Consider the following 22,562-nt stretch of genomic DNA (forward strand, 5'->3'; position numbering starts at 1 on the left):
GAGAGGGGGGGGGATGATGGCTCCCTCTCTACGATTGTTATTTTTACTGATCCGCAAGCAAGAAGTATTTCCTAATAAGCAATAAATTACTGGGTACCCCTGACAAGAGATGCAAAGAGAGAGAGACAGCCAAAAAGATGAGAATATCTGCTTGGGAGGCTACTCTGCCATACTTATGCAAAAGGAAGCAAGTTACAAAAGTATAATTTGTTGTAAATGAGCAATGTGTGTTTGTCATTTACATAGGCGTCGATGCAATTCAACATCATATTTTCATCAATATCTTTCCATAGAACAATCATTTCTTCCCCAAATTTTGTCTGAACGTGTAACATACAAAGGGTGTTTCAGAAACAATAGTAACTCACGTTTGTCTTATGTGTCACTTGCTTCCTTTTGCCAAAGTTGGGCAATAGGCTACTGTTTCCATGAAATTTTCTACTGTGACTTTCTCCTTGCAAAAATCCATGCATTAAAAACCACACATCAACCTGAACTTCATATCGAACCCTAACCTTCATTCTAATCCTTGTATCATTGAGAAACCAAAAACCCTATCACAACTATACCAGAGGGGCAATTGTTGCACAAGCAAATGTCACAGTACTGAAAAAAAAGACTTGCATTGAGCAGAATGGAAGTGATAATAGTAACCACATTTCAGATTTACCTGGCACCTGTCTTACAATTTTTGAAATCAATTTTGGATCAAACTCAACTTTTTGAGTTTGGAATGGTCCTGCTGTTTTGTAAACCTACATGAATGGAAACATACTTTTGTTCTAAGCACTACTCCATGTTCAACAAGAATGAGAAATTATATTCAGAGAAAGCAAAAAAAAAGACAAACAGAAATTAGCTTCAGTTGGCCTTTAGAATTCTTTTTTTTTTGTCTTTCTCAGTATATTCTATGATATTTAATCTGTATAAATCTTATAATGGAATTGTATTTTTGAGAACAAAAGATTAAATAAACAAAACAAAAAAGACAATTAACAATGAGAGAATGAACATAACACACAGTACAGTAATACATTTACATTACATCTTTATTATATACAACAAATCTGAAAATACCGTGTTTCACAAAGGATGGAAAATCAAACTAAGTTTGTTGCCAGCCATACTGGTGGACTATTTTAGCCCAAGATGGAAAGAGAGAACACTGATCCTTCCACGAGCTGTGAATTTCATATTCACTAATTTTGAAAGTCCAACATAAAGTGTATCTCAATTTCCATTTCTGCCTTATGGTCATTGCTGCCCATGGAATCAAGACTAAAAGTGAGAATGCAGCCCATATTCTGGACTAGGGTTCTATTTAACCTCTAAAGTTGTGGTTAAGTATGGATAGCCACGTGTAACACGTTTCTGTAAATATACAAGTTCATTCAGTTAGACCGCATGTCCCTAGTATGCTAATGAGCAAAAAGGCCAGATTCAACCAAATCATCTTGTGGCTGAATCCTCTTTGCAAAATCTAGTGATTCATGAGATCTTTTCCTCTAAGAATTTACCTGTTTTAACATCAAGTGAAATGAAATATCATTGTACATGTACCATCAGATAGAGTACATGTTATTCTTTCATATTGGTAATTTATTTTGTATACAACATTTTGATAAATAGGTGAATTTCTGGCCTGAAAATGTGCAATAAAACTGGATTTTCTTAATCTGTTTTCTTTTGCAAATTGTGCAAAACTTTTTATTTTGAGCCTCAATGATGCCTATATCACCATAAAGCCGAACTTTTGTACTTTCTAACGATGTCACTTTTGATATTTGGCACTTTTTAATCGGGTCACACTTTTCCCACCAAGGTAAAAGACGAGATTTCTGACATTTTTGAGGAGCATGATTAGCTGGATAAGGTTCACAGAACAACAGGCGCGGGGTATTTGAAGAGATTACCACATGGGGATTGTGACCTTCCCATGAACCCAGGTACTGGAGCCTTTGGAATTTGCCAGTGTGTGGTCTCTTTGGCCTATCAGTGTGCAGTACTCTTGTTTTCAAGCTGCTTTTTGTGCTTGGCCAATAAAAAGTGCGATCTTGACCTGATTAAACCAATTCTTATTTTGAAACTTATATCATTTTAAAGCATACTTATTCAGCTTTATCATGAACTTAAAATAATTTGGGCTCAAACGATAATAAAGTGTAAAAAATCACCCATTTCGTCAGTATAAAATAATTATTTTTTAGCACGTTTTGGATCAAAAGTTTCACCTACTTTCCATAATCTTTGAATAAATTCAAACACCAGACCTGAAAGAATGAATCTTCTCTTTTACAATGATACCAAAATCATGAAATTCGAAGCACAATTAGAGCAGCAATGACCGAATGAATAGAGATGTTTTGGTCTGCAACAAGCTCATTATATATGCAAAACATCTGTACTCATGAATATCACTTGGATGAAAGAAGCCACTTTTTGGGAACTGCCTACTGACTGCATTTCATCACCTCATTTGACACTAAAACCATTGATAACTTATTCAGTCAATATTAGAAAGTGACTCCCCCATTGAAGATTGAGGAGGCGCAATAGCTCAGTCGGTAGAGCGGGGGGGGGGGGGGGGGGGGGGGTCGGGGGTCGGATTCCCACTTGGTGCACCAGTGCCCTTTGGAAAAGCATTTGTCCTCATTACCAGGTCCCTCGGAAACGACCTTAAGTGGTTGGTCCTCTGGTTGCTTGCTTACAAGCATTCATGCTTTCTTAGCAATCAGGTAAAAACTACCACCATTTTACAACCATAACTGACTGGGAATAATTAGTGAAATAGTTCTCTTCATTACTTGAGCATGATAAAAGAGCCAAGTAAAGATAGGAAATATTTAATGTAAATGCAATTCATGGCTTCCATAATTTTAATGCAGAATGATACCATGGCCTAAGTTAAACTGGAGTTCAGGCCTATACATATAACAGTGAATATGTCATATGGTCCTGTTTCAAGCTTTCTTCACTGAATCATGACACCAACCGCTAAAATGTTCTTCCCCTTTATCTATTAAGAAAAAAGCTTTCTTCTGCAGTATAAGAGCTCAGAACTTCAGGCATGGCTCCATATCTGATAAATAGCTCCCTCGCCTGATACAACATGATTTTCTCATCTCTTGGCTGGCTTGGGCATTAAGAACACCTTCACAGGTTTACAAAGCTCCACGGTCCCTCTACTGCTACTCGATGATGACTCCCCTTTTGATGAAGTGGAAGGGCCCGATCCATGAAGGTCATGTGTCATGACAATACTGACCTCGACCTGACTTGGTTCTGAAGATTCAAAACAAAGGAAAAGATAGGACAAATAGAGTTCTGCGTAAATTTTACTAACATGAACCAACTCCCTTAAAAAACTAAGAATAGAATCATTCATGTGCAGTATACAAATAGGCAAGAGTGCGATGGTGCGAGATTTCGTATGAGGTGAAAGAAAGATGCTCTATTCAATGAGGAGTTAGCTAAGTTGAATGGAGCGTCTCTTACACCGAATGCAAAATCTCGCACCATTGTACAAATAAGAATATTCGCTATTTGTGTTGTACAAATATGAAAGACCCCCAGAGTTTTTCCCTGCAGTAATCTATGAAAAGGGAGCAAAAAATTGAAGACAAAAAGCAAATTCCCACAAGCGCACATGACCTTGGGCAGCATTGTGCATTTAGCCAGCATGCTTAGACGCGTATTGCACCTTCATTCTACTGAGCGAGATTAATTAAATTGTAAATGGTACTTTTTCGATGGTACGTCTTTTGTGCAACGGTACGAATATTTTACATTCAGCCTCCCATTTGCTCGCGTACAACAAGCCAAGTAGGCGTTGTACAATAACTTCTGAAGGAAGGGGTGGGGGCGTGTCAAATCGACAGCCCCCCTGGTCTGAAAAAGCCCAGTTACAATAGGGTGAAACTTACCTGACCACAGACCGTGCGATAGGTAGATTTCAGTCATGAAGCGATGTCTGAGGTTGCTCAGGATTCTGAAGTCGCTACTACGAGGGATGAAGAGTTGCGTCCGGGAGTCCGGGAAACGCACCTGTCAAAGAAAAAGATCCACATCGTGTAAAATGTCTTTGAAGATAGTTTATTGATATTTTAACATGTCTTTGGAGGGTATACATTAGGCCTAGGAGTAAACATTGATTGATTAAATGGTTCAAATTGCTTTTTCAGGAAATAATCGAATGGTAAAATTGACATTAGTCCCAGGCCTAGTATACATGTAATGTATGGTATGTGCTGTAGGATATGACATGTACTTACCTGGAGCATTGCAGCTACAACATCTTGCATAATGGCAATGTTCTTTGCATAAAATCAATTTCAATTTCACTTTCGATCTTTATTTCATTCATTTAATTTCAATATTCAATTCAATTTTTTAACCATCAAGTCAAAAACAATAAAAAGAAATTGACAAAAATTCATAAAATAATGGTAAGGAGACCTTGGAGAAAGCACGCTTATAAAAAAAAGGCCATCGAATAACAAAACTATACAATTATACATATAAAATACAATACAGTCAACCTCACATACACCTTAATCACTAAGCTTTTGGTACTGGAACAAAACGCTTGCTATGGCACTTGGTTATAAAGCTGAAATTTACACTCAATTATATTGATCATTATGTGCAATCAAGCATAAATATGATCAATCGCTAAGCTTTGTGATACAGACCCCAAGGCCCTGTGACACAAAGTACAATGGGGCTGATTTCTATGATTTATTGCATTGTTTATTGTGCATGATCTATGTCCAAATCAGTCCAAAAATCCATTGCTAAGCTTTGTGATACGAACCCCAGATCTTCATATCTATTTTCATGCATCAAAGGGCATTCAGTGCCATTACCAAAGAGCCTTTAGACATGACTTCAACAATTCATTAGTTGAGAGCCAGAAGGGCATTACTGCAGCTGTAACATGTTCCATTGAGAACCAGAAGGGTGCTATTGCTGTACAAAGTCAATGGAAATAGCGCCCTTCTGGTTTTCAATGGGACATATCTGATCTGCGATAACACCCTTCTGACTCTCAGGTGACAATAACTTTGTCGTTCTCACCTGAATTCTAACTCGTTCCAAGTCACGCACATTCTCCAGCTCCGCGTCCACAAACAGCCCAAGAGTGAGTCCAGCGGTGAATCGCAAAGGATTGTCGCTCCCGCCTGCAGGCTCACGGATCACCGCCGAGACACGGCTGATCGTGTTGGCGAGGCTCAAGACTGGAGCTCGGTTGTGAAGGAGAAGTGGCTGAAGGAATTTGGTGAGGATGCCGTGCCTCGCCGCTGACAGCTTCAGAACCTGAGTGAAAACGGCATGTGTGAACGAATCTGGTGTGATGGTCGCTGATGAGAAGTGTCTGCAAGAAAATTGTACAATGTTATTTTCAATTTACAGCAGAACAAAATATGTCTTGATTTTTTTTCTGAAAAAGGTACACTCCCAAAATGCAATCCAAATAGCAATAATTTCTTTCTGCTCATACAAAAACACTTAGGGGGTGTTGCAGACTAAACTTCTTGTTTCAACAAACAGATTAGCGATCAATCGCTAATTTGTAATTAACTACAAGACATGTGATAGATATAGAGACATACATGCAATTGATCGCAAGTTTCTTGCAATGCCCCATTAGTCCAAGCAGCTTCAACATAAAAAGCAAAATTTATTACAAAACATATATTGTCTTCACATTTCAGTCGAATAATCTAATCTACATGAATTACGTCAGGTTGACAAGCATGTCACAATCTTCACTTCAAAATCATTTTGGAAATGTGCTCATCAAGAACTCACTCTTGCATTGCTGATGCTCTCGTCAGGAACTTCTGTGCCAGATGACTGGACGAGCTACCACTGCTACCACTGTTGCTGCTGCTCCCCCTGAGCTGAACCACAAGTTGCAGGGCCCAGGCCCGAAGTCGGAGTTGTTGAACCATGGCAAGCTCGGACTCGCTGCAACCAACGTAAAGATGCTGAAGTCTGTAGCTTAATTCTATTACCTGTGAAGGAAATGATCAAGATTATTCACTTTGTCTAGAAATGGTCTAATTCTCATCAGATTGTCTAATATATAGCATTTACATTGTATGAGGAGCCTGATATCTAGTTTCCTATTCAAAAGCACAATATATACTACCTTTGCTGTAGCTCCAGCTGCTAAAGGCGCTTGGTCTACTATCAATTTGATCTATATGCCACTTGGTCTAAAATGCAGTTTGGTTAACTGTCATCTTAATAGTCTTATGCGCAATGCCCATATGGTATAATTTCCATTTCGTCTTTAGACTTTTTCACATTTTTTTCAAATGAAAATGAAAGAAAGCATTATCCATGCTCCCAGCAGAACTAATAACAATACCTTAAGCTAACATAGCACTTTACTACAGAGGGAAAGGGCTAATCTGAAAGAAATTGCCAGATAAATAGATAACAGATCGGTGACCTACCCTTTCTGAAGCAGCAAGAGCAGTCTCGGCGCTCTGTTGAGGGCAAAGCATGGCTGGGACGTTCCAATGATCACCGCTCAATGCCTACAAACATAAAACACAAAGTAAACATTATTCAATCTGATAGACCTAGATGGTGTATCATATAGCTGTTTGTAAGTTACGAGCAACTTTAAAAGTGACTGGTGATACCCTTCTCAAAAATTAAATCAAATTCAGTTGGAATTCGCAGTGTTTTATTTACCACAAGAATGGATCACCAGTCGTTTGTAAAGTCGCTCGTAACTTTAATACAAGCAGCTTTAGGAAACAGCCCCATGACAGACAGCTGCATTGATTTTCTTGCTTACTGGGTCATCCATGGAATGGATGGAATCAAGGCCAGCGGAGAGGCCACATTTTGCTGGCCATGGCTTGGCCTCGGCCTAAGTCAGGTGTACATAGTCGTTGGGGGAAGAATTTCCATGAAACCTTGACTGACTCCATCCCTGATCAACAGGTTACCTCGTGATGCAAAATCTGGTTATTCTCTCTATTCACATGACAATATAATACACCACAATAACATTAGCTTTAAGGTGAACTTTTTCAATGATATCTTGGAGTTCATGTACTACACAACAGAATATAAAAGACAAATCTATATTTACAAACAATTGTAAGTTTTTGTACATTGTTCAACTCTTGACATCGTAATTCCACCAGACTCATAATTTTTGTGAGGTCGCAATCAATTTTCAGCTTTACAGCTCACAGTGGCGTCTCCTTCGTTCATTAATTCCTATCTCTACAGAAGAAAAGTTTATATTACCTTTGCTAGAGTGAGTTGACAGTCGATGTACATGGAATATAACTGGGCCGTAGCTGTTATCTTGGGTTCTAACTCACTGATACGTTGTAAATCCCTGAGAAAACAAATGATAAATAATAATACAATTCAACTTAGAGAGCTCATGTATCTAAACTGCTGATGGCTCAAGGCATTGCTGTTAACACTTTTATAATATTGCAAGTAACAAAACAATAAATCAATATTTTCTCTCCAATTAGGAAGGCATAGAACAGCAAACTTAAGAAAACTTGAATAAACGAACAAATGAATATGTCACTTGTTACATCAATTCACAATTCATGTTTTTTTTTTCTCTCAAACACTTGACTTTGCCTTTCCATAGCTACATGTAATTTAATATCTCATGTCATGAGATTCTCCCATTTCTAATTCATCGTGTCGGTAGGCTACAGGAACGCCCTTAGCACCACACTCGTGTGCATTGCATCCTAAGTAGCATGCATAAGGGCAAAGCGTATGGGCGCTTCTGCACCGGTGAGGTGCGCGGAAATGTGGTGCTAAGGGCGTTCCTGCACCAACACAACAAATTGTAGAGAATATTATCATTTCCTACTCTTTCCTTCTCTCTTTCATCATTTTATATTTCTTTCCTCTTTCTTCTCTTTATGTTTTTTTTTTTCTAAATTTCTATCCTTTCTGTTCTCCTATTTTGCTTTCATCTCTTTTTTCCGCATTTACAATGTTTCACCCTCTCGTGCTCTCCTTTTCTGTCTGATAAGGTCCCTTGTCAAATGTCTGTCATGTCTTTTAGCAGAACATCCACTGTAAAGGCCATGTATGTGTATTTTTAGTTTTCCTACCGATTTATACATTATTTTAAGGGAGGCGCGATAGCTCAGTCGGTAGATCAGGGGTTTCGGATTCCGGTGACCAAGGTTCGATTCCCACTTGGTGCGCTAGTGCCCTCTGGCAAGGCATTAATCCTTGTTACCAGGTCCCTCGGATAGAACCTTACGCCATTGGTCCTGTGGTTGCTTGTTTAAAGCATTCATGCTTTCTTAGCAATCAGGTAAAAAATTCACTACCATTTACCATTTACTACCATAAAATGTGAGGGATTGGTATTGAAAATCTGTTTGCGACTTCCCTACAGGAAAGATTCAGCTCTTACTTTTGAAAAGGTGCTTTAAACCCAGCGCACACTATGCGGTGTGATTGCACTAAGATCTGATTTCAACAAATCACATCTCGGTGCAATTGAATCGCATGCCAGTGCACACATTGCAACAACTCTGCAAGGCGCTGCATCTCCATGGCACCTCCCCTTTTACGCGCATGTCGTCTGCGCTGCAGCAGCTAATGAATTGGTTGTGATGTCATCGTCTAGGACTAATCTGATTGGCTGAATGCTCAAAATCGCAGGAGAATCACAGGAAAATTTGACATGTCAAATATCTGCGATTTGGTCTGAGATCCTCCTGCAACAAATAGGATCGCAGTTGCACGTGTTGTAGGTTGGCGCACATTCTGCAATTTTGTTGCAACTGGATCTAATGCAATGCGTCGGATACTGTGCGCTGGATTTTAAAGATCCCACTCGTATTTTCTAGCCTTTCCAAACCTTAAATCCAAAGAGCACTTACTGAACAGTGAGCTGCATGATGTTGATGGCAGCCGAGTTAGACAGACTATCCAGACCTTTGAGTTTATCTAAAGTCTGTTGTAAGAAGTCTTGAGGATTGGTCTGCCTGTCAGCCATATTGTCTCCTCTGTTAGAAAGACACTGTCTCCGGGCTGGTTGAAGGTTCTAGGTAAGATCAGATAAAAAAATAAATAAATAAAATAAAATCATTATCCAGCATTCAAGTTAAAGATAAATTCCAGTTTTGGTAACGATCTCAAAATGACTTTTTACAGAATCTAATATGATTCTGTAAAATGTGTCTGTTGTATGAATAAAAAATATGTGCCAAAGGATTCTGGGAGAAATTGTGTAATTGCTGAGAAATAAGCAAAATAAGCGCAGATTCGGTCACTTCCGTCGGGTCTTTATTCCAGCAATAATAATACACTGTCCCACGTGTGCCTATCTGTGTTGGTGATCTTCAGTGTGAACGTTTTTCAGCGTAGATTTCAAGATTGAACAAAGTTCAGTTTATGTAAATGTACCAGATCTAGATCTTCGATGATATTCTGACAATTAAGCCTTCTTTTACAGACTTATTTATGAAATAAGCGTTTACTGCAACTACTGGAATTTCTCGTTAACTGTGAATGTACACACTGCTGATACTGATAAGCTGTAGAGAGATTGTAGCCGAATCTAAAAATACAGTTTCTATATTTCAGGGTCAAATGGATGACTGCTTGCATGGTTCTAATTGTTTGAACAGCATACCACAGTGGTGTGTCTGAACACCATCACCGTAATCCTCAACACCATCATCACTTGTCAACACAAATTTTAATCAGTAATAATAATAATAGTCAATTCATGTATAGTGCATAGCCCATTATGAATAACGTCTCTATGCACTTCCAAAGGACTTGGATATTATTTCTCCGTCTGTAGCTCAAGCAGCCTTCAAGCGCTCAGTGCATTTCAAGGAATAAATACCTGCCAGCTACCCATTCCCCTCACCTGGGTTGAGTGCAGCACAATGTGGATCTTCTTGCAGAAGGAAACTATGCCATGGCAGGGATTTGAACCCACAACCCTCTATTTCAAAGTCCGGAGACTAATCCACTGGGCCACAACACTCCACAGTACTAATATTACCAATGAAATGAGCACCATAATGCTATAATTTTATCACTATAATTATCAACACTCTGAACATTACAATGGAATTATTATTGCCACAATCATCACCATAATCATCATCAACATCATTAACATCATCATCATGAACTCAGAATACTATCTGTAGTGTACCTCTACTTCAGGTACAAGGTGCGGTAGGGAGTCCCTCAGATAGGTATAATGTCTGAAAGTGTACTCTGGAAACAGGGCGGACATGGTAGGGGAGTTGACTGCCGAGTTGAGGATCATAATCATCACTGCAATGTCTGGGTGAAACATTAGTCAAGGTCACAGTGGAATATGGAATCGGAAATGGTTTATTCGAATACCTATATTTTTAACCAGTTTGATTAATCTAACTGGCCAGGAAACATGCAGGTCACATATTTTTCACAGTTGTTGCTGCTAAGAAATGGAACAACCTATCTACACCCCTGGAGACGGCTGCATTTGTGGACCAGATAAAGATGCTCTTGAAGGCCTCTTTATTTTGTTAACAATCTTTTCTAGAAAAATTCTTTTAATTTTACAACATTATTTTAAATACAGTCTGTTGACTTAATTATCATGCCAGAAAAAAAAATCTGGACTTTGGGTTTAAATTTCAGGTATTTTTAAGTCAAGTGTTACTTTGCAAAGCTTTCTGAACCTCTCCCCACACAAGGCCAGGTCTTATACTTCAATAGTCTGAAGAAAAAAAAAGTAATACCATACCAAGACAGTGTATATATATATAGATATTTTTTTTACCACAAAAATTCATTTCATACACTAACTCAAGGATACAGGCCGGGTCGTCCATGTCTGGTTCTGGTGTATCAAAGTAAGGATGAGTGCCAAGGAGGTCTGGTACCAAGGCTAAGGTTAGGTCTGGGTGGGCAGTACCAAGGTTCTTCAAACAGCTGTGTTTGGAAAGAATGAATAAAGAATTCAGTTGAAAATCTTAAACTTATGTGCTACTGTCTCATTAACAACACCAAATGACGGTATGCCATTGATATTAATATGATACAGGGTCCCCACAAATTTGATAACAGAATTCCATGACGTGTCCAGGACTAAATTGCTGCTTTCCATGACTTCCTGTGACGTCCAGGGTGTTATGTAGAATTTGGGATGTCACAAACCTGGGATAAATGGAAATCATGAATACCAATTATAATAGCAGAGTATGAGAGTTGAGGGACACAACAAACTGGAATGCTGCCATAGCCAAGAGGTAAAATGCAATTCCATGACTTTTCACAAATTTTCCAAATTCCATGACTTTCCATGACCCCAAAATCTACCAGGATTTTCCAGAAATACGGTTGCTTCATTGGCTGAAAATCTAGTTGCGCAAGATATTTTGAGTTGCGTTTGATCGCAACACTTTCTGCAACGGGCCCCTGGTCTGTCTTAAGGCTTTGAGTTAGCCGATGATTTGACTTTTAAAAGGACTACTTATTCAAAGTCTACTGCATGTTCATTTAGAAAACACTTTCCTCTCTAGTAAATTGTACCAGGAAACTTACTTCCATATTGAGAGCCTATCATGGGGATACTTGTTGAGATTTCTGATGAGGAACATTAGAGCCTTGTGGAGGCAGGACTTGGTTACCATGGCAATGGATGACAGCAGCTCATGAAGAGCCTCCCTCACTTCCTTTGAGGAATCCTGTAAACAACATTAAAAAACAAATAAAATGTGGCGTAATGTACTAAATTTATGGTAGTTCTATTTGATAGAACTGTCTATATTTTACATTGACGGTTATTGCATTTTTATCTTTGTTTCATATTTTTTCATCATGTATTCCCTCTCCTTTATTTTGCTGGGAACTATCTTGCTGAGCATATATCTAGAAAATAACATTTTAATCATGCTTATTACATGAAAGAAAGGGACAGAAATTGAAAAGGAAATCTGCATTATGTAGAATAATACCATGTTTACAGTAAGAAGGAACAAATATGTGAATGTTTAAAAGTATGAGAGGCGACAAAATCTGTAAAGCACAACACAATGAAATATTAAACACTGCTATGAAAAATCGGATGTTCTAAACTCACATCAAGAACATTCAAAATAATCTCGAGCTGGTCTTCTCTTAATTTGATGTGATGGTTGATCTTTCGTAGACTGTGGATGGCGTTCAGACGGACACTCTCGATCTCATCATTGAACATGTCGACGAGGAAGTCGAGGGAGAGGATGGCGAAGGATGGCGACTGGAATGCAAGCTCACAGAGGGAGTCTAAAGCAGTGGATCTGACCTCTGATGTAAGAAAACAAAACAAGAAATCATGCATAAAATCCTGAAAATAGCAATAACAATGATAATGAATACATGTAATTGCACACACATATTTACCAATTGAAAGAAGGTACAGTATCATCAGTACCATTATCATTATCATCCTCCTCCTCATCATCATCACCATCATCATCATCACCACCACCATCACAATCACCATTATCATCATCATCACCACCATCATTACCACCCTCATCATCACTATCATCATTATCATTATCACAACCATCATCACCATCATCATCATCATCATCATCTACACCACCATCATCACCACCATCATCATCAACATCATCACCATCATCATCATCTCCATCCACCTCTTCCTCCTCCTATCATGATCATCATTTATCTCACCTAAATATTCATCTTCCAGACCATGGACGAAGGCCCCACAAGCCCCAGACGTTATCAGACTCACAGATTCAGGGTCCACATCCTCCTGCGGCTTGTCATCGGCCCATTTCTTACCAGTCGACCACTCCCCTGATGTGAACTGCTCCTTCTGTCTTTCATGCGCAGTTTTCTTTTTCTGAAAAAAGTTGTAGTACATTAATGATGGTAAATATCAATTAAAGGATTGCTCCACTTTCATTCATCAATTATTATAGAATGAGTTCGTACAGAGAAAATTTCTACTTGGTACGATATCAATCTACAATAAATCAATTTCATATCTTATCATCTTTTGATACGGTCTCAGTCGGAAACTCTTCTGAATTTCATCTTTTAATGCTCAAAACAAACTACATGATGTGCATCGTAGGACATGCAATCCAACACGAGACAGTATACTTAAAACCGTTAAGACAAGTTCAATAAAATAATGTTAAGGATACAGCCCCTTGGCCCCCTCACATAACACCTGCTTCCAAAAATTGGTGTCAGTTTCAATTACCGTCATAGCAGTACTAAACAGTTTCAATGGCAGTTATCATTGAAGGCGAGGTTACCGAAAATTGTCAATTTATGCAATAAGACCCTGGTTGACTTGACCCTTTAATATCTCACCCGGAGTCCTGACATTAATTTCTTATCCAGAGTCTGCTCCAGAAACCTGGTACTGACGGAATGCAACGAGCCCAGGAGACCCGCTGCTTCCGCTCGAACCTTGGTTGAGGAATCCGTCACCATCTCACAGATCTTGGCAAAACCATCATCAACAAGCCTCAGGGTCTCCTCCGTGGTTCCAGGAGCCACAACAGGCTCGTCAGGGTAGACCTGACTCAGGACCCAGACTAGTTTGAGTGCAACCAGTCGGACCCCTTCATGGTCATCCGTCAAGGACTTGATGGATTGCTGGTAGAGGTCTAGGTCTAGTTTCTGCCCTCGCTGGTGTAGGGAAAACTGTGGAGAGAGGTTTAATAAGAATGATCAAGTGCTGAAATGGTAGGCAAGCATGAACATATGATCTTCTTTACACTTAACCAGCAGCGCAGTACCGAGACCATTTTTAGAGTTGGGACAATATGCCTCAATAATAACAACACTAATAATAATCCGCTTTCATATGGCACATATTACATCAGAATGACATTATACAGTTACAGCAACGTGCTCATTTGATTACCATACATTCAAAGTAAAACTAACTGTACAATTCATTATCTTTGATGGCAAAGTAATCAATCATTCCTATAAGTTAATAAGCTTCTTTCAAACCATGAAATAACATCCCAACATTATTCACCATAAGCAATATCTCGAAAAGTCATTAGAAAATTCTTTCTCTGCAAAGCACTACAGAGCCAAGAACACAGTAAATGAATTGAGAATACCTGTCTAATGACAAAGATCAGCTGAGAAGCCTATGTTGAAGTTGAAGCAGGGTGCCGTTTCATAAAGCTGTTCGTAAGTTAAGAACGACTTTAAGAATGACTGGTGAATGTTTCTTATGTGCCAAACCATCACCAATGAACATACCATTTACCACAAGAAAGGATCACCAGTCGTTCTTAAAGTCGCTCCTAACCTACCCACCGGTATTGTCGTAAGTTTCAGAGGCGACACAAATTTTCAAGTAAGCTGTATTCCAGAGTCCAAGACAAAATTGCTCTTTTGATTCACCAATTTCAATTTTTGACAAAGACTTCTTAGTTGTTTATTGTCATAAAGGGCATTTGACAATTCATTTTATGTGTTCCTGAATCTGTCATGCATCATGCAGCTAAAACTCCCTATTAACTAAACTTCAATATCACCATACTTAATATTTTACTTTATCATGCAGACAAACCAAAACATCTTTCTCATCATAGCCAATGTACACATTGCAATCAACAAACGACCTCATAAATTTTCTTACCATAGCTTGGAAAGCAGCTTCCCTGACCCGTGCGTCCCTATCGCTTGTAAACTCTCCCAGCATCCTTTGTACATTGCCTTTGCGACGTTCCTTGCTACTCTTTCCAGAGGACGATGACGACGATGATGCCACAGATTTGACGTCGCACATACCAAGCTGGCCAATCATGCTCAGGGTAGCACATCGTACTGCATGGTTTGAGTCGGTTAAATGCTTTAAGTAGAATAGATCAAGAAAATAAAATTAAGGAAATATATTCATTCAAACTTTTACAAAAGTGCATGTTGGATCTCATGAAATGGTGAAATGGTTCAGTGGTAACAATGGTAGCAATGGAAACATGAAATGCTACAAAGAATCAATTTGGAATCAGAGGTGTTGGAAGGTACAGATCTAGGACTGGGTTAATAAAGCAATATTGACTGGACTCGGGGTGATATATGTCCTTTCGCCCCCAGGCCAGTCAATATAGGAGCGCCTTGAGCACCTAACAGGGTGGATATGTGCGCAATATAAATACCCTATATTATTATTATATTGCTATTATTAACCAAATCAGACATCTACAGCAAAAATTGTCAAATTTTAGATATTTTAAATTTTTAGAATGAGAATCTAGTTCCTCATGTTGAGCAGACTGGGCCTCTGAAATTTACCATTGTGACGTAATTGAAATGATACGTCCCTGGCCTAGGGACGCCATATCCAGCGTTGTCTCAACTTGATTACCATTATGACGAAATAGCACTGCGCAGTTCAAGAACGCGCACAAAAACGCGTAGAATACCCGGATGTTAGCACTGCCTTTTATTGCCCGCTTCATTTTCATCCATCTTCTCATTGACTTTCCTGAGCAGGCGATAAATTGGGCCCGTGGATAAACAATTGGAATTTTATTGACCGGCCATTCGATCCCAGTCTTATTAAAGCAGACAACAATGTTTCAAAGTTGCCCTGCTCAGATGTCTGATACGGTTAATACATAAAGGCTCAGATGGTTCCTAATGATTGCGTTGTGGTACAGACAACAAGGAAGTGCGTCGTTCAGCAGAAAAGATTGATATTGAGTGGAGACTGACAGTAGGTGACAGAGAGTCAAGTAGCTCAGAAAGTCAACCATCCTCATCTCACCTATTTACTCCTTGATGTAAATGAAAACACAATTCAAAAGAATATATGAATAACAAGGCATCCAAGTTGGTGCTTATCTCATTAAAGTTTAAACCACCATGTCACTTTAGTACCACTTACCTTCCTCTGATCATGCGCAGAAAGGAACTACAAAATGGCTTATTCGTACTTACTTTTTGAGCAAGTTGCAGAAGCTGACGGTGGAGATCGGAGGTGAGCGGAAGGCTTCGGCCAATCACAGTGAGTGTGGTAAATATTTGACCTTTGACCTTGTGAGAACCTGTATAAAAAAAAAAGGATGGAATCAACATGTACATGTAATTCTTGAAACAACAATCAAATACCATCTCCTTGGGCCTTGTCTTGTCTGAAATAAGCACAAATAAAATTCATCATCAATGCACACGTATGCTGACCATGCCATGTGAGTGCACAAACTAATAATATCCTTTCTTCAAGATTTGTTTTTTTCTTGAAATAGAATAAAATTCTCGGTACTGTACACTTGAATATCAGATGAGGAACATAAAGAATCAATTACCTTTGGCTTTCAGCCCAAATCTTACGGTTGGTTGACAACACAATAAGCATTCGTCAGACTAAAATGTGATGATACTATACATACATGTACATGTAACACACAAAATTCATATTACTTTTTAAATCCAAATTTTTCTAAGCACTGCATAACATTACTGTAGCTTAGCATTAAGCATAGCTACAGTACTCTCATCAGGCACTTGAGAATTCAAGGAAATTATTCCAAGAGTACCCATTTACAAAACCTGGGTGGAGGGTGGCAAATTTAGACTAACAATATGCAAAAGGATGCAAAAGCTGCAGTGGGATTCAAGACCCATCCTCCCAGGAATCGAAATACATGTACCCCTCCTTCAACAAAGCTTTCATCTCACCTTCGGTGGCTAAGAGCGTCATCAGATCATTGGCGATGCCCACAGCGTTCACACCCGGGAGTCTGGCAATTCGACCCAATAATTCAATGACCTTTGACCTTACATGAGCTCCTTCCTCTTTGCTGTAGTGCTCAAAAAGAGTGTTGATAATACTCTCTGGTTGGAAGAAATAAATTGAGGTTATTTGACAATTTGGTCATTTTCATCTTTAAACTCACTTTTGAACATGGCCATGAAAGATGTGCTATTGAAATGCATTTTTTATGATTATCAAAATCCAAATGCAGAAAATAAAGTAATTGAATTAAAAATTAGTATAAAAATATAAAATAACAAGTGGAATGCCTCTGGCCATCTCACCTGCATCACGCGGTTCAATATAGCATCAGTGCTGACTTTGAAAACTACTCTAACTCGCACAAGATGTTCAGTGATACATGGTTACTTTTATGTCCACTTTTTATGAACTAGACCAATAAACTTACAGAGATATGATGGTTATTCAACAAAAAAACCCAACATGGCCAAAGTTCATTGACCTTACATGACCTTTGACCTTGATCATGTGACTTGAAACTCGCACAGGATGTTCAGTGATACTTGATTACTCTTATGTCCAAGATTCATGAATCAGATCTATAAACTTTCAAAGTTATGATGGTAATTCAACAGATACACCCAATTCGGCCAAAGTTCATTAACCTTTGACCTTGGTCATGTGACCTGAAATGCGCACAGGATGTTCAGTGATACTTGATTACTCGAATGTCCAAGTTTAACGAACTAGACCAATAAACTTTCAAAGTTATGATGGTAATTCAACAGATACCCCCAATTCGGCCAAAGTTCATTGACCCTAAATGACCTTTGACCTTAATCATGAGAGCTGAAACTTGCACAAAATGTTCAGTGATGCTTGATTACTATTATGTCCATGTTTCATGAATCAGATCCATAAACTGTCAAAGTTATGATGGGAATTCAACAGATACCCCCAATTCGGCCAAAGTTCATTGACCCTAAATGACCTTTGACCTTGGTCATGTGACATAAAACTCACGCAGGATGTTCAGTGATAATTGATTAACCTTATGTCCAAGTTTCATGAACTAGGTCCATATATTTTCTAAGTTATGATGACATTTCAAAAACTTAACCTCAGGTTAAGATTTCAATGCTGATTCCTCCAACATGGTCTAAGTTCATTGACCCTAAATGACCTTTGACCTTGGTCATGTGACATGAAACTCTAATAGGATGTTCAGTAATACTTGATTAACCTTATGGCCAAGTTTCATGAACTAGGTCCATATACTTTTTAAGTTATGATGTCATTTCAAAAACTTAACCTCAGGTTAAGATTTGATGTTGACGCCGCCGCCGTCGGAAAAGCGGCGCCTATAGTCTCACTCTGCTATGCAGGTGAGACAAAAACCAACTCAAATTAAATCAAAATCAAATCACCAACACCAGCACCCATCGTCTAAACGTACCTGCCGCATCTTGACTGACTGGTAGCTGGTTCTCTAGATCAAGCAGCTGAGTAAGGGCCTCTCTGGAATTACCAGCCCTCAGATCAAGGGTGACCTGGGTCACCTGAGGTCGGGCTACAAGTCTCACCTTAATCGGAGGTGCCTTGGGCTCATCCTGTTTAACAATGAGAAGAAAAAAGTAAGTTCTTATCAAATCTAAAAAGGAATTCAAACCAACCAAGACAGGACAATATGCATCACGTACCTTGGCAAAGAACAAAAAGAAACAAAATCTTTTCATAATATTTTTCTTGTTTTTTTGATGAATTCTTGTTTAGAAATCAATGTCATACAAATGTCTGAAATGAAGTTGTATCCCATTTACTAGATTTAGGGCTAGATCTTTTAGAAGGAAAGTAGAAATCTCGGGGGCGAAAATTTCATTTTTTTTTGGAGTACACGCACATGAATGGGACGCAATCCCTGGCTCCATGGAGAGTAAGCACATGTTAGTGAATTATTTTTACTTTCTAGGAGCCTCCTGGCTAATGTCAAAGTATAGATCTATGACTACGTAAAAATATTTTAAAATATCATCTCAGAGTCCTCAAGGCGCTAGACAGCAACCCTTTCATGCCTAGATAGACCCCTCCGGGGGGGGGGGGGGGGGCACTTCCATTGACGAGTGGATACTGGATATGGATACCATGCGCGACCAAGGGGTCTTAAAAAGCACCCTAAACACATATTTTACATGTTCTGAAAATGCACCCCTTAACAAGTATTGGCATATGAAACCCTATCCTTAACAAGTATTGGAAACAAATGGTGGCAAGTCAAATTAAAATATCTGTGTGTTTTTGTCTCTCAATTAAATCCTATTCCAAATCATGGAATGGGCTGAAACTTTCAAGATATGTTCTTTGTCCGTAACTTTTGGATATCTAATCACTAAATTTATAAGATAAGTGCTTGAATGCCCATTTTTAAATTTAAAACAAGCATTGACGAGAGAGGGCGCTATATATCCAAGATTTGAATATTTGAAATTTTCTCAGAGAAGTGCAGTTGGAAAAATATCTAACGGTCTCTACGCTTCAGTAAGACTGTCATATTAGATGATGTTCGATTATCAATCACATTATTGACCCTTTACCAAAGCTATACACAGGCCTTAACAAGTATTGGAAACAAAATGATACTCTTACGCCATAAGAGTCTTCTTAGCAATTATTCCCTGAAATGAACCCCTAAACAATTACAGATATATTTTATTGTTATGTCAAGCGTCCGTCAGTCATCTGTTTTACCTTTAGACACCATTACTTTGGTTTAGTACGGCCCCACCTTCCACATCTCGCACAAATCGGTCTCTAAACACGTGGTGTTGGGGTAAAAAGGACATCCTTTATAAAACATTTGATTTTGATTCATCATCCCCGCATATTTGACCCTAAATACATATATTTTTCCGAGCGAAATAAATACCCTTTTTTCAATATTTTTGTGTTTTTTACACCCTTGTCACGTTACATACGTAACATGCCCTATCTTGAAAAAGACATCCTTTTTACGTGTTTTTTGGTCGCGCATGGTATCCACTCGTCAATGTAAGTTCCCACCCCCCCCCCCCCCGAGACCCCTTCAAATATTTATGCATATATTTCAAGATTTTAAAGGTTCATGACTAACAATTATCACGTAGGAGCCAGTGTGGTGTGAATTAATTTGTTGGTTGATAGATCTACTTGAACTTAATTAAGTAAAACTGGACGCCCATTTTCATTTTTTAATAATAGAAAATTAAGTTTTATGATAATTTCAATTCACGAAGAGCTGGTGCCGAAGTAACCCAGGGGGCTCCCGGTCGCGTGGCGGTCGGGAGCCCAGGATCGTTGGTGCAATTTGGCATACTCACCTGACAAGCGTGAAGTATGGTCAAAATAATTCTCCGAATAGTTAAAACAGAAATCAAGCACTTACCACGATTATATGGATGATGGTCTAATGAGTGGCAGTTTTTCTGACATCTGGGCACAGACTGGAACCTCAAAAAACGAAAAGTTCTCTCCTTCTACCCCCGTCTCGATCGGCCATTTTGTTACAATTCATAACAAAAATGGCCGATTGAGACCTACCTAGGGATACCTAGGGAAGTTTCTGAATGTAGGCATGTTATGCCTCTGTATTCAGTTCTAGGTTTTTCCTCCTCAAGATGGCTGGCTCACTTCCGGGAACAGGGCTTTCGTAGTCATATTTTATTGGCTCATTTTTCCAGCATCTATCCAGGGCAGCTTCAAAACTGTGCACACTTGGGGCAGTGACAACATCATTACTTAGGCTGTTCCATGTCTAACGTATTCTAACATAAAAAGAATTCCTATATTTTGGGGTCTTTGTCCTTGGTATGAACAATTTTTTACTGTGACCCCTGGTATGTTCACTATATTTTTCTTCTAGATTAAGTTTTGTACATTGATCATAACTATTTAAGTGTTTATGTTTCAATCATATCACTCCTAACTCTTCGATACGCCAGAGTTGGGATTTTTAACCGTTTAAGTCGTTGTGGATAGGAAAGCTTCCTTAATTCAGGGACTAATTTTGTTGCCCTTCTTTGTACGTTCTCTAATGCATGTATATGTTTCTTCAGTATAGGGTTCCACACAGCATGGGCATACTCAACTTGTGGTCGGACAAGCGACTATATAACAGAGCAAAGTTATTTTTGTCAAGATAAACAAAAGTTCGTCTGATCAAGCCCATAAGCCTGTTGGCCTTGTTTATTTTTGATTGCATGTGTTCTTCAAAGCTGAGTTTATCATCAATTACAACACCCAAGTCCCTTTCGGAGGTGACATGTTCAAGCGCATCATTCATTAAAGTGTATGGAAAAGCTTCCTGCTGGTCTTGCGTGTTACCAATAGAGTACACTACATTTCTTGGGGTTGAATTTCAGCAGCCATTTTTCTGACCAGCATTTCAGATGGTCAAGATCTCTCTGGAGTGAATTGCAATCATTCTGATCTCTTATAAACTTGAATAGCTTGGTATCATCAGCAAAAAGATAAACATTACTTTCAGTAACAACGTCTGGTAGATCCTTGATGTATAACAAAAATCACCCGGTGCCAAGGACACTCCCTTGCGGAATTCCGCTTTCTACATGACCCCAACTTGAGAACTCGCCATTCACACACACCATTCACACACACCCTCTGTCTCCTTCCAACAAGGAATGCCTCGATCCAACTAACCACATGTTCATTTATACCAAAACTACGGACCTTTTCAAGCAGTCGACGGTGAGGTACCTTGTCAAAGGCCTTCATAAAATCTAAATTAATTACATCAATTGTACCCCTTTCTTCAAGAGCTTTAGACCACTCATCAACGACATTAAGCAACTGCAGCATAGTAGAATGACCAGGCAAAAACCCATACTGCCTATCACTAAAAAATCCATTTGAATTCATATGATCAAGGATCTCATTGCGTAAAATGGATTCCAAAAGTTTACAAGCTATACATGTGAGGCTTATCGGCCTATAATTTGATGGAAGCGATCTATCACCTTTTTTAAAAACAGCACTCACATTGGCAGATTTCCAGTCACAGGGAACAACACCTTTCTGTAAAGAGGTCTTATAAATGATACTCAAAAATAGAGCAATTGCTGGAGCTACTTCACATAAAGTCCTAGGATGGAACCCATCTGGCCCTGGAGACTTAGAAACATCAAGTTTGGAAAGCAAAGAAAGAACACTATCTTCATTTACCACAATTTCACCAAAATCTTCAACTATATTGTGCTGAGCAGGGGTAGGAATATCACCAGGAGGCTCAGTGGTATAAACTGTAGAAAAATAATTTAGTAAAATGTCTGCTTTACCAAAAAATAATTATTTTCTTGTATTATTAACATGATAAAAAATTTTCAACTGAATTCCCCTTTTTTAGCTTATTTTTTCAATTTCAGTTTTATTTGTACATTGTATCTCCATGTGTGTAAACCAGTGAAAAAAATCCTTCAAGTTTATGGACAATAAAATTATTCAATTCAATTCATTACGATTCAATTTTTCTGAAACTCAGTCAAAGTCGACAACAATAATCTCAATATGTGGGACCAAACAAAACAAGTTCATTCAGATTGTTGTCCTTTTTTGGGGGGTGTTTATAGATAAAGGCGCGTAAATTTTCATACCTGAATTATTTGGCTAAACTCCTCATATGCACGTTTCTTCAGATGAGCTGCCATTCTGTGGTGAGAAAGTCACATAAATGTAGGAAAAGTCAATATTTTCAAGGACCTCCTTTCACTTTGCTGTCCATTCTGAAATTGAAATAACGCCCTCACCCGCTCCGGCGCGCGCTAGAGTC

At 38.7% G+C, this 22,562-nt stretch overlaps 1 protein-coding gene across 1 annotated transcript; it reads right to left on the minus strand.

The window, feature by feature from the left end:
- Positions 1–1,031: 1,031 nt before the first annotated feature.
- LOC121429456 (integrator complex subunit 4-like) lies at positions 1,032–22,529 on the minus strand. The gene is made up of 18 exons (XM_041626471.1): positions 22,387–22,529; positions 18,201–18,354; positions 16,708–16,863; positions 15,967–16,073; positions 14,663–14,875; positions 13,369–13,704; positions 12,715–12,889; positions 12,113–12,318; positions 11,575–11,717; positions 10,847–10,962; positions 10,193–10,326; positions 8,901–9,064; positions 7,276–7,369; positions 6,465–6,548; positions 5,812–6,017; positions 5,077–5,374; positions 3,924–4,044; positions 1,032–3,282 (listed from the first exon to the last, which is right to left on the minus strand). The coding sequence occupies exons 1-18, from the start codon at positions 22,438–22,440 to the stop codon at positions 3,119–3,121; spliced, it is 2,925 nt and encodes a 974-aa protein (XP_041482405.1). The 5' UTR covers positions 22,441–22,529; the 3' UTR covers positions 1,032–3,118.
- Positions 22,530–22,562: the final 33 nt, after the last annotated feature.

This window comes from Lytechinus variegatus, chromosome 16, assembly GCF_018143015.1.
Source record: "Lytechinus variegatus isolate NC3 chromosome 16, Lvar_3.0, whole genome shotgun sequence".
NCBI lineage: Eukaryota > Metazoa > Echinodermata > Echinoidea > Temnopleuroida > Toxopneustidae > Lytechinus > Lytechinus variegatus.

Coding starts and splice junctions, on each gene's coding strand:
- LOC121429456 (XM_041626471.1), bottom strand. CDS start 22,440: ATGGCAGCTCATCTGAAGAAACGTGCATATGAGGAGTTTAGCCAAATA. Junction 16,074..16,707: donor GACGCTCTTAGCCACCGAAG/GTGAGATGAAAG, acceptor TTTTTTATACAG/GTTCTCACAAGGTCAAAGGT. Junction 12,319..12,714: donor TCTGGAAGATGAATATTTAG/GTGAGATAAATG, acceptor TTCTTACATCAG/AGGTCAGATCCACTGCTTTA.